At 45.2% G+C, this 18,298-nt stretch overlaps 1 protein-coding gene across 1 annotated transcript in view; it reads left to right on the top strand.

Moving 5' to 3' along the window:
* LOC308156946 (microtubule-associated serine/threonine-protein kinase 3-like) overlaps positions 1-18,298 on the top strand; it is a gene marked incomplete at both ends in the record, with an annotated part of 80,229 nt that overhangs the window by 57,278 nt on the left and 4,653 nt on the right. The window contains 12 exons of the mRNA XM_080530407.1: positions 1,025-1,233; positions 1,743-1,881; positions 2,923-3,055; positions 4,060-4,225; positions 5,120-5,221; positions 6,394-6,516; positions 10,574-10,683; positions 11,284-11,456; positions 11,698-11,819; positions 12,618-12,830; positions 14,542-14,768; positions 17,211-17,333. Of these exons, the coding sequence (XP_080386533.1) occupies positions 1,025-1,233; positions 1,743-1,881; positions 2,923-3,055; positions 4,060-4,225; positions 5,120-5,221; positions 6,394-6,516; positions 10,574-10,683; positions 11,284-11,456; positions 11,698-11,819; positions 12,618-12,830; positions 14,542-14,768; positions 17,211-17,333 (1,840 nt within the window). The remainder of the gene's footprint in view (positions 1-1,024; positions 1,234-1,742; positions 1,882-2,922; positions 3,056-4,059; positions 4,226-5,119; positions 5,222-6,393; positions 6,517-10,573; positions 10,684-11,283; positions 11,457-11,697; positions 11,820-12,617; positions 12,831-14,541; positions 14,769-17,210; positions 17,334-18,298) is intronic.

Here is an 18,298-nt window from a genome sequence, read left to right as displayed (position 1 = left end):
TGACACCATGCAGGGTGGGGGGGAGACATGACACCATGCAGGAGGGGGGAGACATGACACCATGCAGGAGGGGGGAGACATGACACCATGCAGGAGGGGGGAGACATGACACCATGCAGGGGGGGGAGACATGACACCATGCAGGAGGGGGGAGACATGACACCATGCAGGAGGGGGAGACATGACACCATGCAGGAGGGGGGAGACATGACACCATGCAGGGGGGGGGGAGACATGACACCATGCAGGAGGGAGACATGACACCATGCAGGAGGGGGGGAGACATGACACCATGCAGGGTGGGGGGAGACATGACACCATGCAGGAGGGAGACATGACACCATGCAGGAGGGGGGAGACATGACACCATGCAGGAGGGAGACATGACACCATGCAGGAGGGAGACATGACACCATGCAGGAGGGGGGGAGACATGACACCATGCAGGAGGGAGACATGACACCATGCAGGGGGGGGGAGACATGACACCATGCAGGGGGGGGGAGACATGACACCATGCAGGGGGGGGGGGGGGCATGACACCATGCAGGAGGGGGGGGACATGACACCATGCAGGAGGGGGGGGACATGACACCATGCAGGAGGGAGACATGACACCATGCAGGAGGGAGACATGACACCATGCAGGGGGGGAGACATGGCACCATGCACCAAACCGAGTCCGATTGTGACGTGGAATGGAATTTAGCCAATCAAGAAGCGAGCTGACTGTCTTCTTCTTTTCGTTCTGTGGAACAGGGCTGTGTACCTGGTGATATGAGGCTACATGCTACATGCTACTGTTGACAGGGCTGTGTACCTGGTGATATGAGGCTAACGCTACATGCTACATGCTACTGTTCGCAGGGCTGAGTACCTGGTGATATGAGGCTAACGCTACATGCTACTGTTCTCAGGGCTGTGTACCTGGTGATATGAGGCTAACGCTACATGCTACTGTTCTCAAGGCTGTGTACCTGGTGATATGAGGCAAACGCTACATGCTACATGCTACTGTTCGCAGGGCCGTCTACCTGGTGAGACACAAGGACACGCGCCAGCGCTTCGCCATGAAGAAGATAAACCGCCAGAACCTGGTGCTGAGGAACCAGATCCAGCAGGTGTTCGTGGAGCGGGACATCCTCACCTTCGCTGAGAACCCGTTCGTTGTCTCCATGTTCTGCTCCTTCGAGACGCGCCGCCACCTCTGCATGGTGATGGAGTACGTGGAAGGTAACGCAGGACCACTTTCCCGCCAAAAGTAGTTTGGCAGTTGGTACTGACGTTTGTGTATTTTTCTTCGTCAAACGACTATATATACTATATACACTATATATACTACACTACATATACTATACAAACGTTTGTATAGTATATATAGTGTATATAGATATAGTCGTTTGACGAAGAGTTGAGACAGATGTTGAAGGTAGTGGTGGGCCTAGTGCATAGTTGGTGAGTTGGACTGGTGATCAGAAGGTCATGAGTTCAAATCCCACCTGGGAACACCACCACTGTCAGCGTGTCCTTGAGTTAAGGCACTTAGCCCTCAGTTACTCCAGGGAGACTGTCCCTGTAATCTCTAATTGGATAACAGCGTCTGTCTGCTAAATGGTAAAAAAATAAAAATGGAAATGAAGTAAGATTGAAAAGTCACAAAACAGTCAGAAGTAAAGGACTGTTGTTATAAAGGGAAGCACCGCAGTATAAGCACTGTAACCATGGTTACTCTATCCTCACAGGGGGGGACTGTGCCAACCTGCTGAAGAACATGGGCCCCCTCCCCGTGGACATGACCCGGATGTACTTCGCTGAGACGGTCCTGGCGCTGGAGTACCTCCACAACTACGGCATCGTGCACCGCGACCTCAAACCTGACAAGTGAGCCTAGTGGATTATGTCCAATTCTAAGAAACTGATTTCTCTTTACTTACATAACAGTTGAGCAACACTGTCCCCAGCGTATCCTGTTGTTATCATGTTGTAGAGCCACGGAAGAGAAGTTTATCTAAAAGCCTGGGTCTCAGTAGTAAGGCAGCCAGGCTCTACCTTCTCTACTTTCCTTGTTGTAACTATCACTAGAATAACTATCACTAGAATAACTATCACTAGAATAACTAGCACTAGAATAACTAGCACTAGAATAACTAGCATTAGAATAACTATCATTAGAATAACTAGCATTAGAATAAAGGGCATTGTATTAACTGTTTGACTTGAGTTTCCTGTGCTCATTCTAAATTACATATCTACATAAAAAACAATTATTGGAATGGAATGGAATGGAATGGAATGGACTTTATTTGTCATTGCTACAGTACAGGTACCAAACAACGAAATTTAGGAGGGGAGGCTCCCCTGGTGTTTAGGAAAGGAAAAAGAAAACACATTTTAGAAAAAAGCATAGATGCATAAAATCACAAGAAGGTAAGGAGCTGGTTTACATCAATAAAGGCTATGTACACAATCCACTGTACTATACTGCACAGATAGTCAACTAGGGTTGTCATATTGCACAAAAAGTATTTTTTCACATTATTTTAAAGTGTCACAGTTTGCAGGCATGAAAATGTACATGTTTGTGCCTCAGCACTAGCTGCCATACAATCCGTCCGGACTGTCCTGGGCCCAGAACTTAGGCCTTTTCTGTGTTCAGGGCCTTGACGGCCCTGTGGTAGAAGCAGTCCTTCAGTCTGCTTCAATTATACCAACATGTAAACGTCTCTATGCCTCAGGTTAAAGAAACTAGAGTCTTGTATGTATGTATATATATATACATACTGTATATACATATATATATTATTATTATTATTATTATTTTTATTTATTTTTCTGTACAGTGTCCTTGAGTTTGAGAAAGGTGCTTTTAAATAAAAGGTATTATTATTATTTTATCGTTATATATTTGTTGTGTCTCTCTAGCTTGTTGATCACGTCCATGGGCCACATCAAACTCACGGACTTCGGCCTGTCCAAGATCGGCCTGATGAACATGACCACCAACCTGTACGAAGGCCACATGGAGAAGGACACCAGAGAGTTCATCGACAAACAGGTGAGGAATAGTTCCCCCCCCCCCCCCTCTAATATTTACAACATGGTGACCAACAAAAAAACATGTAACTAGATGAAAACAGCCGTGCCTTATTACCCACTGAAAGAGGTCTCTTTAGAATCTACTATTTACACACAACGACCACTAGTTGGCCGCTTGTAAATTAGCCTGCCTCCTACACAGAAAAACTGCTAAACAGCTTCATACTAGCTTATCCTGATGTGATTTAGAAAATGTAAGGACACTGGGTGGTAGACCGCACATATCTCGGAAAAGTCAATAAAGGAGGGTCCTGAAATTTGAATTCAAATGACCCCCCATGGCTGATTAAGTGTTAAACTTCACCTGTGTTTATGGTTGTGTAGGTGTGTGTGTTGGTTGTGTAGGTGTGTGTGTTGTTGTGTTGGTTGTGTAGGTGTGTGTTTATGGTTGTGTAGGTGTGTGTGTGTGTGTGTGTTTTGGTTGTTCACCTGTGTGTTTATGGTTGTGTAGGTGTGTGTGTTGGTTGTGTAGGTGTGTGTGTAGGTTGTTCACCTGTGTTTATGGTTGTGTAGGTGTGTGTTTGTTGTTGTGTAGGTGTGTGTGTTGGTTGCTCACCTGTGTGTGTGTTGGTGTGTAGGTGTGTGTGTTGGTTGCTCACCTGTGTGTGTGTTGTTGTGTAGGTGTGTGTGTTGGTTGTTCACCTGTGTTAATGGTTGTGTAGGTGTGTGTGTGTTGTTGTGTAGGTGTGTGTGTTGGTTGCTCACCTGTGTGTGTGTTGTTGTGTAGGTGTGTGTGTTGGTTGTGTAGGTGTGTGTGTTGGTTGTGTAGGTGTGTGTGTAGGTTGTTCACCTGTGTTTATGGTTGTGTAGGTGTGTGTGTGTGTTGGTGTGTAGGTGTGTGTGTTGGTTGCTCACCTGTGTGTGTGTTGTTGTGTAGGTGTGTGTGTTGGTTGCTCACCTGTGTGTGTGTTGGTGTGTAGGTGTGTGTGTTGGTTGCTCACCTGTGTGTGTGTTGTTGTGTAGGTGTGTGGGACCCCAGAGTACATCGCTCCTGAGGTGATCTTCAGGCAGGGCTACGGCAAGCCGGTGGACTGGTGGTCGATGGGCGTCATCCTGTACGAGTTCCTGGTGGGCTGTGTGCCTTTCTTTGGAGACACGCCTGAGGAGCTGTTTGGGCAGGTGGTCAGCGGTGAGTATCCCTGATAATAACAATAATAATATTATAATAATAATAACAATATAATACTAATACTAATACTACTAATAATAATAATGATGATAATACTAATACTAATAATAATATAATAATAATAATAATAGTATAATAATATAATAATAATAATATTATAATAATAGAATAATACTAATACTAATACTAACAATAATAATAATGATAATAATAATAATAATGATAATAATAATATAATAATAATATAATAATAATATAATAATAATAATAATAATAATATAATAATAATAATATTATTATAATATAATAATAAAATAATAATAATAATATAATAATAATAATCATAATAATGCATTAGACTTGTATAGCGCTTTTCTAGACACTCAAAGACGCTTTACAAACTGAAAAGATCGAGTAGTAATAATAAAAAGAAACAAAATATGAATTAAAGAAAGTATAGGGGCTTAATTAAGGTAGTGCTGGGGACACATGGGAAGGGGAGGGGGAGAGGGTTAACTGGTGAAGGCGAGCTTGAAGAGTTTGGGTTTTGAGGGCCTGTTTAAATGTTCTGTACATGTGGTACACTGATAGGGCTTACACACCGGCAGTTCCGAACGCCGGTTCGCGTTCGCGTTAGGAAACCTCCGAACGTTGGCGCTGTCTGGCGAACGATACACTGGTATGAACGCGGGCTCGTTCGCCAGACAGCGCCAACGTTCGGAGGTTTCCGAACGCGAACGCGAACCGGCGTTCGGAACTGCCGGTATGAAAGCCCTAAGAGAGAACTAGGCTAGCGTCAGAAGACCGGAATAATGTGGATGTTTGAATGGTTGAGGTGGATTGCAGTGTTGTTGATATCCAGGTGTGTGTAACACGCGTGTGTTTGTCGTGTAGATGACATCATCTGGCCGGACGGGGACGACACGCTGCCGGCCGACTCCCAGGACCTGATCACACGCCTGCTGAGGCAGAGCCCCCTGGACCGCCTGGGGACCGGTGGGTTTACTACACTTTACTACACTTTACTCTCCATATCTCCACGCAGACCTGGGGTTAACATCGCTAATGGTCAATCCAACTGTCGTGAGACTTATCAAAATAAGCCTGGCTTTTCCTTTAGCGACGTTGATGGAATACCCCCCTGGTCTGCTAAATATTAATGATATGAATAATATTATAATAATTTTATTATATTTGATTTGATTGCCACCTTTCTGGACACCCCAAAGGTCACCTCACAGTAATAAAAGTAAGTCTCCTAAAATCAAGGAGATAGAAAAGACATGATCAACATGATCAAGCATAGTAACACAGGACCAAACAACAGCAGGAAGACATTATATAATATATATTATATATTATATACTGTATGTTATATCTGGTTGCAGGAGGAGTGTTATTATATATGTTATATATGTTATTATATTATATATGTTATTATATTATATACAGTATGTTATTATATTATATATGTTATATGTTATTATATTATATATGTTATTATATTATATACATGTATGTTATTATATTATATACATGTATGTTATTATATTATATATGTTATTTTATTATATACATGTATGTTATTATATTATATATGTTATTATATTATATATGTTATTATATTATATACATGTATGTTATTATATTATATATGTTATATATGTTATTATATTATATATGTTATTATATTATATACATGTATGTTATTATATTATATATGTTATTATATTATATATGTTATTATATTATATACATGTATGTTATTATATTATATATGTTATATATGTTATTATATTATATATGTTATTATATTATATACAGTATGTTATTATGTTATATCTGGTTGCAGGAGGAGTGTTATTACATTATATATGTTATTATATATGTTATATTATTATATTATATATGTTATATATGTTATTATATTATATATGTTATATATGTTATTATATTATATATGTTATATTATATATGTTATATCTGATTGCAGGAGGAGTGTTATTATATTATATATGTTATATTATATATGTTATTATATTATATATTATATATGTTATTATATTATATATGTTCTTATATTAAATATGTTCTTATATTATATATGTTATATTATATATGTTATTATATTATATATGTTATATTATATATGTTATATCTGGTGTTAGGAGGCGCCTGCGAGGTGAAGCAGCATGCGTTTTTCCTGGGTCTGGACTGGAACGGTCTGCTGCGCCGCAAGGCCGAGTTCATCCCTCAGCTGGAGGCCGAGGACGACACCAGCTACTTTGACAGTAAGTAGGTCCTTCACACTGTCCTTCACAGTGGCCTGTCATTCACACTGTCCTTCACACTGTCTGTCCTTCACACTGTCCTTCACAGAGACCAGCTACCTTGACAGTAAGTAGGTCCTTCACACTGTCCTTCACAGTGGCCTGTCCTTCACAGAGACATGTCCTTCACACTGTCCTTCACAGAGACATGTCCTTCACACTGTCCTTCACAGTGGCCTGTCATTCACAGAGACATGTCCTTCACAGTGTCCTTCACACTGTCCTTCACACTGTCCTTCACACTGTCCTTCACATAGTCCTTCACACTGTCCTTCACAGACACCAGCTACTTTGACAGTAAGTAGGTCCTTCACACTGTCCTTCACAGTGGCCTGTCATTCACACTGTCCTTCACAGTGGCCTGTCATTCACACTGTCCTTCACAGTGGCCTGTCATTCACAGGCTACTTTGACAGTAAGTAGGTCCTTCACAGTGGCCTGTCATTCACAGGCTACTTTGACAGTAGGTGGCCCGTCCTTCACAGTGGTAGTGGTGGTACAGTGTTGTTTTAAGCTGCCTATAATTGCAGAATAGACTGAAGACCTCCATCTCTTCAGGCTACACCTTAACTGTCCCTCCTGAAGACCTCCATCTCTTCAGGCTACACCTTAACTGTCCCTCCTAAAGACCTCCATCTCTTCAGGCTACACCTTAACTGTCCCTCCTAAAGACCTCCATCTCTTCAGGCTACACCTTAACTGTCCCTCCTGAAGACCTCCATCTCTTCAGGCTACACCTTAACTGTCCCTCCTAAAGACCTCCATCTCTTCAGGCTACACCTTAACTGTCCCTCCTAAAGACCTCCATCTCTTCAGGCTACACCTTAACTGTCCTTCCTGAAGACCTCCATCTCTTCAGGCTACACCTTAACTGTCCCTCCTAAAGACCTCCATCTCTTCAGGCTACGTCTTAACTGTCCCTCGTAAAGACCTCCATCTCTTCAGGTTACACCTTAACTGTCCCTCCTGAAGACCTCCATCTCTTCAGGCTACACCTTAACTGTCCCTCCTAAAGACCGCCATCTCTTCAGACTACACCTTAACTGTCCCTCTTGAAGACCTCCATCTCTTCAGGCTACACCTTAACTGTCCCTCCTAAAGACCTCCATCTCTTCAGGCTACACCTTAACTGTCCCTCCTAAAGACCTCCATCTCTTCAGGCTACACCTTAACTGTCCCTCCTGAAGACCTCCATCTCTTCAGGCTACACCTTAACTGTCCCTCCTAAAGACCTCCATCTCTTCAGGCTACACCTTAACTGTCCCTCCTAAAGACCTCCATCTCTTCAGGCTACACCTTAACTGTCCTTCCTGAAGACCTCCATCTCTTCAGGCTACACCTTAACTGTCCCTCCTAAAGACCTCCATCTCTTCAGGCTACGTCTTAACTGTCCCTCGTAAAGACCTCCATCTCTTCAGGTTACACCTTAACTGTCCCTCCTGAAGACCTCCATCTCTTCAGGCTACACCTTAACTGTCCCTTCTAAAGACCGCCATCTCTTCAGACTACACCTTAACTGTCCCTCCTAAAGACCTCCATCTCTTCAGGCTACACCTTAACTGTCCCTCCTAAAGACCTCCATCTCTTCAGGCTACACCTTAACTGTCCTTCCTGAAGACCTCCATCTCTTCAGGCTACACCTTAACTGTCCCTCCTAAAGACCCCCATCTCTTCAGGCTACACCTTAACTGTCCCTCCTGAAGACCTCCATCTCTTCAGGCTACACCTTAACTGTCCCTCCTAAAGACCTCCATCTCTTCAGGCTACACCTTAACTGTCCCTCCTAAAGACCTCCATCTCTTCAGGCTACGTCTTAACTGTCCCTCGTAAAGACCTCCATCTCTTCAGGTTACGTCTTAACTGTCCCTCCTGAAGACCTCCATCTCTTCAGGCTACACCTTAACTGTCCCTCCTAAAGACCGCCATCTCTTCAGACTACACCTTAACTGTCCCTCTTGAAGACCTCCATCTCTTCAGACTACACCTTAACTGTCCCTCTTGAAGACCTCCATCTCTTCAGCCTACACCTTAACTGTCCCTCCTGAAGACCTCCATCTCTTCAGGCTACACCTTAACTGTCCCTCCTAAAGACCTCCATCTCTTCAGGCTACACCTTAACTGTCCCTCCTAAAGACCTCCATCTCTTCAGGCTACACCTTAACTGTCCCTCCTGAAGACCTCCATCTCTTCAGGCTACACCTTAACTGTCCCTCCTGAAGACCTCCATCTCTTCAGGCTACACCTTAACTGTCCCTCCTAAAGACCTCCATCTCTTCAGGCTACACCTTAACTGTCCCTCCTAAAGACCGCCATCTCTTCAGACTACACCTTAACTGTCCCTCTTGAAGACCTCCATCTCTTCAGACTACACCTTAACTGTCCCTCTTGAAGACCTCCATCTCTTCAGACTACACCTTAACTGTCCCTCCTGAAGACCTCCATCTCTTCAGGCTACACCTTAACTGTCCCTCCTAAAGACCTCCATCTCTTCAGGCTACACCTTAACTGTCCCTCCTAAAGACCTCCATCTCTTCAGGCTACACCTTAACTGTCCCTCTTGAAGACCTCCATCTCTTCAGACTACACCTTAACTGTCCCTCTTGAAGACCTCCATCTCTTCAGACTACACCTTAACTGTCCCTCCTGAAGACCTCCATCTCTTCAGGCTACACCTTAACTGTCCCTCCTAAAGACCTCCATCTCTTCAGGCTACGTCTTAACTGTCCCTCCTGAAGACCTCCATCTCTTCAGGCTACACCTTAACTGTTCCTCCTAAAGACCGCCATCTCTTCAGACTACACCTTAACTGTCCCTCCTGAAGAACTCCATCTCTTCACCTACACCTTAACTGTCCCTCCTAAAGACCTCCATCTCTTCAGGCTACACCTTAACTGTCCCTCCTGAAGACCTCCATCTCTTCAGGCTACACCTTAACTGTCCCTCCTAAAGACCTCCATCTCTTCAGGCTACACCTTAACTGTCCCTCCTGAAGACCTCCATCTCTTCAGGCTACACCTTAACTGTCCCTCCTGAAGACCTCCATCTCTTCAGGCTACACCTTAACTGTCCCTCCTGAAGACCTCCATCTCTTCAGGCTACACCTTAACTGTCCCTCCTAAAGACCTCCATCTCTTCAGGCTACACCTTAACTGTCCCTCTTGAAGACCTCCATCTCTTCAGGCTACACCTTAACTGTCCCTCCTAAAGACCTCCATCTCTTCAGGCTACACCTTAACTGTCCCTCCTAAAGACCTCCATCTCTTCAGACTACACCTTAACTGTCCCTCCTAAAGACCTCCATCTCTTCAGGCTACACCTTAACTGTCCCTCTTGAAGACCTCCATCTCTTCAGACTACACCTTAACTGTCCCTCCTAAAGACCTCCATCTCTTCAGGCTACACCTTAACTGTCCCTCCTAAAGACCTCCATCTCTTCAGGCTACACCTTAACTGTCCCTCCTGAAGACCTCCATCTCTTCATCTACCTACCTTAACTGTCCCTCCTAAAGACCTCCATCTCTTCAGACTACACCTTAACTGTCCCTCCTAAAGACCTCCATCTCTTCAGGCTACACCTTAACTGTCCCTCGTACGACCTGTTCATCCCCTCTAGCCCTTTGTACAGTTTCTCTACTGTAAATAAATAAATAATAATAATAATACAACAATTTAAAAATCTTCCTTCTTCCTTCTTCTAGCATTATGACTGCCAATGGCCAATGGCCCGAGGATAGATTACTTTTTCTTGCTATGAAGGATGGACAGATGATTCACTTACTTAGACCAATGTATTTGTTGTAAGTCGCTTTGGATAAAGGCGTCTGATAAATGCCAAACATGTAAATGTAGAACAGCTGTCCTGGCTGATGTTTGGGTTCACCGGTCACGGATTAAAGGATTTGTGTCGCTGGACTTTTCCGTCCTCTTGTTTTGGATGTTAGTAAACCGTTTCTCCAGACTAGGAGAGAGAGAGGGAGAGTTGTATGTATTTATATATTTCCTGTCATGTTTCTTCCAGCTCGCTCCGATCGCTACCATCATCTGAACTCTGATGAAGACGATGAGACCAACGATGAAGACTCCCTGGAGATCCGCCAGTTCTCCTCCTGGTCTCACCGCTTCAGCAAGGTAGGAACACATACCTCCTCCTCACATACTAACCTAACCCTCCTCACATACGGGTGGTTTCTGTTTTTGGGTTCTGGTGATAGATAAATCATGATGGGGGGGGGGGGGGGGGGGGGGGGTAGTGGTGATCTAGGGCAGTGTTTCTCAACCCTCTCCTCGGGGCGCAGCCGCTCCACATATTTGATCTGTTCCACCACCAGCAACCCGCCCCGAGGAGAGGGTTGAGAAACACTGATCTAGGGGATAGTTGGTGAGTTGGACTTGTGATCAGAAGGTCATGAGTTCAAATCCCACCTGGGAACACCACCACTAGTGTGCCCTTGAGTAAGACCTGGGAACCCCACCACTAGTGTGCCCTTGAGTAAGACCTGGGAACACCACCACAAGTGTGTCCTTGAGTAAGACCTGGGAACACCACCACTAGTGTGTCCTTGAGTAAGGCACTCAGCCCTAAATTACTCCAGGGAGAATGTCCCGGTAATCTCTAAACTGTAAATCTCTTTGGATTAAAAGAGTCTCCTGCTACCTGGTCAGTTATGATGTGTTATGATGTATGTATCCTGACATCTGGGTGACTGACGTGTCTACTTCCTGGTCCAGGTGTACAGCAGCACAGAGTACCTGGCCACGCCCTCCAACCTCAGCTTCTCCCCCGACCGCAGCCACAGCGAGGACAAGGAGGAGCGCTGGGAGGGCCGGCTCACGCCCTCCCCGGGAGAGAGCCAGAGGCAGGGGGGCAGCGGGGAGCGCAGACACCCGGGACACAGCCGCAGGTCAGCTGAGGGCTAGGGTTAGCCGCTTGGTGGCCTAGCACGCTAGGCCGTCGACCATGTAGTCGTTTCAGGGTTCCCGGTTCGATTCCGGCCGTGGACATACCCTGCTTGTCATCCCTTCTCTCTCTCTCTCTCTCACCCATCCTTCCTGTCAATCTCTACTGTCTGATAGTCTCCTCCTGACTAGCCTTGTTGTTGTTGTTGTTGTTGTTGTTGATGTTGTTGTTGTTGGTCTCCTCAGCCTCCGGCCCCGGGCCTCGTCCAGCTCCTCCCAGTCTGAGCGCAGCGCCAGCCCCCTGGTGATGAGCAGCACCCACAGCCTGGAGACCATGCCCCGCTTCGCCTTCTCCACCGACGACGAAGGTTAGCCTGCTAGCATGTAGCCTCTGTTAGCACGAAGGTTAGCCTAGCCTCTGTTAGCACGAAGGTTAGCCTAGCCTGTCCTCTGGTAGCACGAAGGTTAGCCTAGCCTGCAGCCCGTATCCTCTGCTAGCACACACGCGCTCCCCCGTGGCTCAGTTGGTAGATGCTCTGGTTATTATAAGTAAATATCATTAGCCTACATAAGTTCAGCAAAGTCCAAGTATTAAGTATTGGATTTTGTTGGTAGTGACCTTGAGTCCAAACCTTTTTTTTGTTCTCCTACCGATTAGCAGTTTGTGTTAATAGTGAGGGGCCACATTCTTTGCTTGTGTGTGTACTCTGTGTGTTTCAGTGTGTGATGTGTACTCTGTGTGTAGTTGATGTGTGTACTCTGTGTGTAGTTGATGTGTGTACTCTGTGTGTAGTTGATGTGTGTACTCTGTGTGTAGTTGATGTGTGTACTCTGTGTGTGGTTGATGTGTGTACTCTGTGTGTAGTTGATGTGTGTACTCTGTGTGTAGTTGATGTGTGTACTCTGTGTGTAGTTGATGTGTGTACTCTGTGTGTAGTTGATGTGTGTACTCTGTGTGTAGTTGATGTGTGTACTCTGTGTGTAGTTGATGTGTGTACTCTCTGTGTGTAGTTGATGTGTGTACTCTCTGTGTGTAGGTGATGTGTGTACTCTCTGTGTGTAGTTGATGTGTGTACTCTGTGTGTAGTTGATGTGTGTACTCTGTGTGTAGTTGATGTGTGTGTACTCTGTGTGTAGTTGATGTGTGTACTCTCTGTGTGTTGCAGCTGAGATAGTCGTGTCCAACCTCCACCGGATCCGTATCCGTAGCAACAGCACGGGCGCTAAGCACTCGTCCCCGCGGGAGGCGGGGGGGCCCAAGCGCTTCGGGAACCAGCTGGAGACGCCCGACAGACAGAGGCTCCCCTCTGGGGGGGCTGGGGGGGGCAAGGTCCCCAAGTCTGCCTCTGTCTCCACGCTGTCCCTCATAATCACCTCAGGTTAATATTACCCCCCCTCTCATCATCACCTCAGGTTAATATGACCCTCCCTCTCATCATCACCTCGGGTTAATATGACCCCCCCCTCTCATCATCACCTCAGGTTAATATTACCCCCCCTCTCATCATCACCTCGGGTTAATATGACCCCCCCCTCTCATCATCACCTCGGGTTAATATGACCCCCCCTCTCATCATCACCTCGGGTTAATATGACCCCCCCCTCTCATCATCACCTCGGGTTAATATGACCCCCCCTCTCATCATCACCTCGGGTTAATATGACCCCCACTCTCATCATCACCTCGGGTTAATATGACCCCCCCCCTCTCATCATCACCTTGGGTTAATATGACCCCCACTCTCATCATCACCTCGGGTTAATATGACCCCCCCTCTCACCATCACCTCGGGTTAATATGACCCCCCCTCTCATCATCACCTCGGGTTAATATGACCCCCCCTCTCATCATCACCTCGGGTTAATATGACCCCCCCACTCTCATCACCTCGGGTTAATATGACCCCCCCCCTCTCATCATCACCTCGGGTTAATATGACCCCCCCCCCCCCCCCGTTCAACAACGCTCTAACCCTAACCCTCATACTTGACTCTATCAGGTTAATATGACCCCCCCCATTCATGAATGCAGGGGGGTAGTGGTGGCCTAGTCTAGGGGATAGGGAGTTGGACTGGTGATCAGAAGGTCATGAGTTCGAGTCCCGTCTGGAACACCACCACTAGTGTTCCCTAGACGCTTAGCCATACATTACTGCAGGGAGAATGTCCCTGTAATCTCTAGCTGTAAATCACTTTGGATTAAAAGCGTCTGCGTCTGCTTGTTGAAAACACAACACAAACTCGCTAGTCGAGCCAAAACACTGCAACGCAATGGATTGGGTGAGTAATCCCCCACGGCTACCTAGTTAACTAGAACACTACTTTACATTGTTAGCAGGCTCACAAAACAAGCTGTGTTAGCGTGTGTCATTGATTTTCAACAACGCAGAAATGTGTTCACATTTTTCTAAAGTTCAAAAGTCTGATCGTTACATCGGAACTCAACATGAGGACCAAAGCACGAGAACGTGTCACATGTGATTGTTTGAGTGTTTGTTTGTTAGGATCCCCATTAGCTAACGCCATGACATTAGCTAGTCTTCCTGGGGTCCCACACAAACAACAACAAACAACATTCTATACATACAGACAACTGTCAACATTCTATACATACAGACAACTGTCAACATTCTATACATACAGACAACTGTCAACATTCTATACATACAGACAACTGTCAACATTCTATACATACAGACAACTGTCAACATTCTATACATACAGACAACTGTCAACATTCTATACATACAGACAACTGTCAACATTCTATACATACAGACAACTGTCAACATTCTATACATACAGACAACTGTCAACATTCTATACATACAGACAACTGTCAACATTCTATACATACAGACAACTGTCAACATTCTATACATACTGTACATCATAATAACAAAAGAAAGGAATCAAATAAATAAATAAACCAAAGAAAATAAATGAATGAATAAGATGAAGTGTTGTCTGAGATGCTGCTAGTGGATCATCTGCTCTGAGCTGGCAGGTGTCGCTGTCCCTGCAGCAGATCTAACTGTCCCTTATCTAAGTGCTGCATCAAAACACCTTTGTCTCTCTCCCGTGTTCCAGACGACTCCCCCGGCGGCCTGCAGCCCAGCCCCATCTCCCCCCGCTCCCTCTCCTCCAACCCCTCCTCCCGGGACTCCTCCCCCAGCCGGGACCTGTCCCTCCCCCTCAGCAGCCTGCGGCCCCCCATCATCATCCACAGCTCCGGGAAGAAGTACGGCTTCACGCTGCGCGCCATCAGGGTCTACATGGGGGACAGCGACGTCTACACCCTCCACCACATGGTCTCTGTGAGTATACACCCTGCATCACATGGTCTCTGTGAGTCTACACCCTCCACCACATGGTCTCTGTGAGTCTACACCCTCCACCACATGGTCTCTGTGAGTCTACACCCTCCACCACATGGTCTCTGTGAGTCTACACCAGGGGTCGGCAATTAGGTTTGGCCTCGGGCCAAAAAAATTTTTAGCCACTAGATGGCGGGCCCGAACATAATCAAAGGCTAATTTAAGTAATTGATTGTTTAAAAATGTGACACGTTCTAATGCTTTGACTTTTCTTTCGACTGTACACATCGCTAGTCAACTAACACAGCTTGTTTTGTGAACCTGCTAACAATGTAAAGTAGTGTTCTAGTTAACTAGGTAGCAGTCCAATCCATTATGTTGCAGTATTTTGGCTTGACTAGCGAGTTTGTGTTGTGATTCTCAACAACGTTGAAACGTAGTTTCACACTTTTCCATATTTTTGAATAATAAATGTGTGGACTGACGATGTAGCGTAGCCTAACTTATTCTAATAATTATGTAACATAGTTTCATTCTGATAATTATTCCCCCCTCCTCCCAGACAAGGTCACATTATTATTATTGGATTGTTTGTTTGCGTGCCGGGTGAAGTTAGCCAAACATTTAACCTGCTAGCAAGAGAAACATAATGTCACTCTCCAAAGGTCTAAAGAGGAAAGTTGACGGTGGAAACAGGGCATTTAAAGAGGAATGGACAGCGAACTATACGTTCATCCTACCTGGTTTCATCAATGCAAAGCCTTTGTGAGAGACATTTTCCGTGCTCACAATGTTCCTTTTCTATACATGCGAGTCGTCCTTTTCGTCAATGAATGCGATAAAGACGCACGAGAGGAATCGATGGATGCATAAAAACCTTGAGAACTGCCTGTGGATTAAAGTGACGTCAATATCACCAGATATCAAGCAAATACTGACCGATGGGAGATGCTTTTTGTTTGCGCCGATTTTGTTTTCAATGTTTTTCAGAAAATTTAACAGAATTTGCGTTGTTACTGTTCATATGTGTGTTGCAGTCACATATACGTAAACATTACGTTTGAATGGCTTACTGAGCTCGTGTTATTTTGTTCAAACCACACACGGTATGTCGGCTATTTCAGCACCGTGACGTCCACCTGCTTATGATTCACTCTGAGGGGTTCAGCGTCAGTGCGCTTCGGTGCACCTTGCTGCCTGATTGTCTGTCCCTGTGTCATTCACTCTCAACATGGATAAAAGTACAATAAGCATTATTCAGGTGGAGTTCGATTCTCTATTCGGACATTATAGGCGCTATATGTGGGACTGTCGGTCCGATATTATTATAAAAAAATAAAAAATAAAAATAAAAAGTGGATTCTCAAAATAATCTGCTGGGCCAAATATTATTGGTGACGGGCCAGCAATGGCCCACGGGCCGCCTATTGCCGACCCCTGGTCTACACCCTCCACCACATGGTCTCTGTGAGTCTACACCCTCCACCACATGGTCTCTGTGAGTCTACACCCTCCACCACATGGTCTCTGTGAGTCTACACCCTCCACCACATGGTCTCTGTGAGTCTACACCCTCCACCACATGGTCTCTGTGAGTCTACACCCTCCACCACATGGTCTCTGTGAGTCTACACCCTCCACCACATGGTCTCTGTGAGTCTACACCCTCCACCACATGGTCTCTGTGAGTCTACACCCTCCACCACATGGTCTCTGTGAGTCTACACCCTCCACCACATGGTCTCTGTGAGTCTACACCCTCCACCACATGGTCTCTGTGAGTCTACACCCTCCACCACATGGTCTCTGTGAGTCTACACCCTCCACCACATGGTCTCTGTGAGTCTACACCCTCCACCACATGGTCTCTGTGAGTCTACACCCTCCACCACATGGTCTCTGTGAGTCTGATAGTTTTCAATCAATGATAGCACAACAAAGCAGAACTGCTTATTTTCATTGTGGTCCTTGTTGGAAGGGGGTGAGGGGGGATGGTGAGGTAGGGGGGGGTGGGGGGGGATGGTGAGGTAGGGGGGGGTGGGGGGGGATGGTGAGGTAGGGGGGGGTGAGGGGGGATGGTGAGGTAGGGGGGGGTGGGGGGGGTGAGGTAGGAGTGAGTAGTTGTTGTAGTAATCATAATAATCATAATAATAATAATAATTCATTGTATTATTTATTTTTACTCAAAGACGCTGACAGTATGGGTAAACAAAAAGATAATATATATTATTTATTTTTTAAATGATTTATAGTAGTATTTAAGTAAGTTATTACTACAATCTTTTCAGTTTGTAAAGCGTATTTGAGTGTCTAGAAAAGCGCTACATAAGTCCAATGTATCATTATTATTATTATTATTATTATTTATTATCATTATTATATGTCCTGTCCACAAACACATGTGTGATGGTAATCATGGCGGTGGCCATCTTGTATCCTCAGAGCGTGGAGGAGGGCAGTCCGGCCCTGGAGGCGGGGCTTAGGTCAGGTGACCTCATCACCCACGTCAACGGGGAGTCAGTGCAGGGCCTGGTGCACACGGAGATGATGGAGCTGCTGCTAAAGGTACACACACTACTAAACACACTACTAAACACACTACTAAACACACTACTAAACACACTACTAAACACACTATTAAACACACTATTAAACACACTACTAAATACACTATTAAACACACTATTAAACACACTATTAAACACACTATTAAACACACTACTAAACACACACACACACACACACTATTAAACACACTACTAAACACACTATTAAACACACTATTAAACACACTATTAAACACACTATTAAACACACTACTAAACACACTATTAAACACACTATTAAACACACTATTAAACACACTACTAAACACACTATTAAACACACTACTAAACACACTATTAAACACACTATTAAACACACTATTAAACACACTATCCACAGTATAGTATAGTATAGTGGATAGTGTACATAGCCTTTATTTATGTAAACCAGCTCCTTTCCCTTCTTGTTTTTTTAGTTTTTTTTTCTTTCCTAACACCAGGGGAGCCACCCCTCCTAAATTTCGTTGTTTGGTACCTGTACTATAGCAATGACAATAAAGACCATTCATTCATTCATTCATTCATATTAAACACACTATTAAACACACTATTAAACACTCTCTTAAACCTGACGAGTGTCGGTAGCAGCAGGTAGTCTAGAGCAGTGGTTGTCAAACCTCTCCTCGGGGACCCCCAGCCTCTCCTCGGGGACCCCCAGCCTCTCCTCGGGGACCCCCAGCCTCTCCTCGGGGACCCCCAGCCTCTCCTCGGGGACCCCCAGCCGCTCCACATACAGTATTTGATCTGTTCCACCACCAGCACACCTGATTCAACGAGTTTGCAATGTCCAGAGGCTCAGAGCCCCCGAGCCCCTTCCTTCTCTGAGCTCAGCCCTTATATACAAAGTCGACATCCTTTATGACATCACTGATCTTGGCAAACAAATGTGGTGACAGGAAGCGCTAGACGTTAGTAAGTACGACA

This window comes from Nansenia antarctica, assembly GCF_963989245.1.
Source record: "Nansenia antarctica genome assembly, chromosome: 1".
NCBI lineage: Eukaryota > Metazoa > Chordata > Actinopteri > Argentiniformes > Microstomatidae > Nansenia > Nansenia antarctica.
The sequence above is the reverse complement of the archived record's forward strand: the minus strand, read 5'-3'. Positions and strand labels throughout refer to the sequence as shown.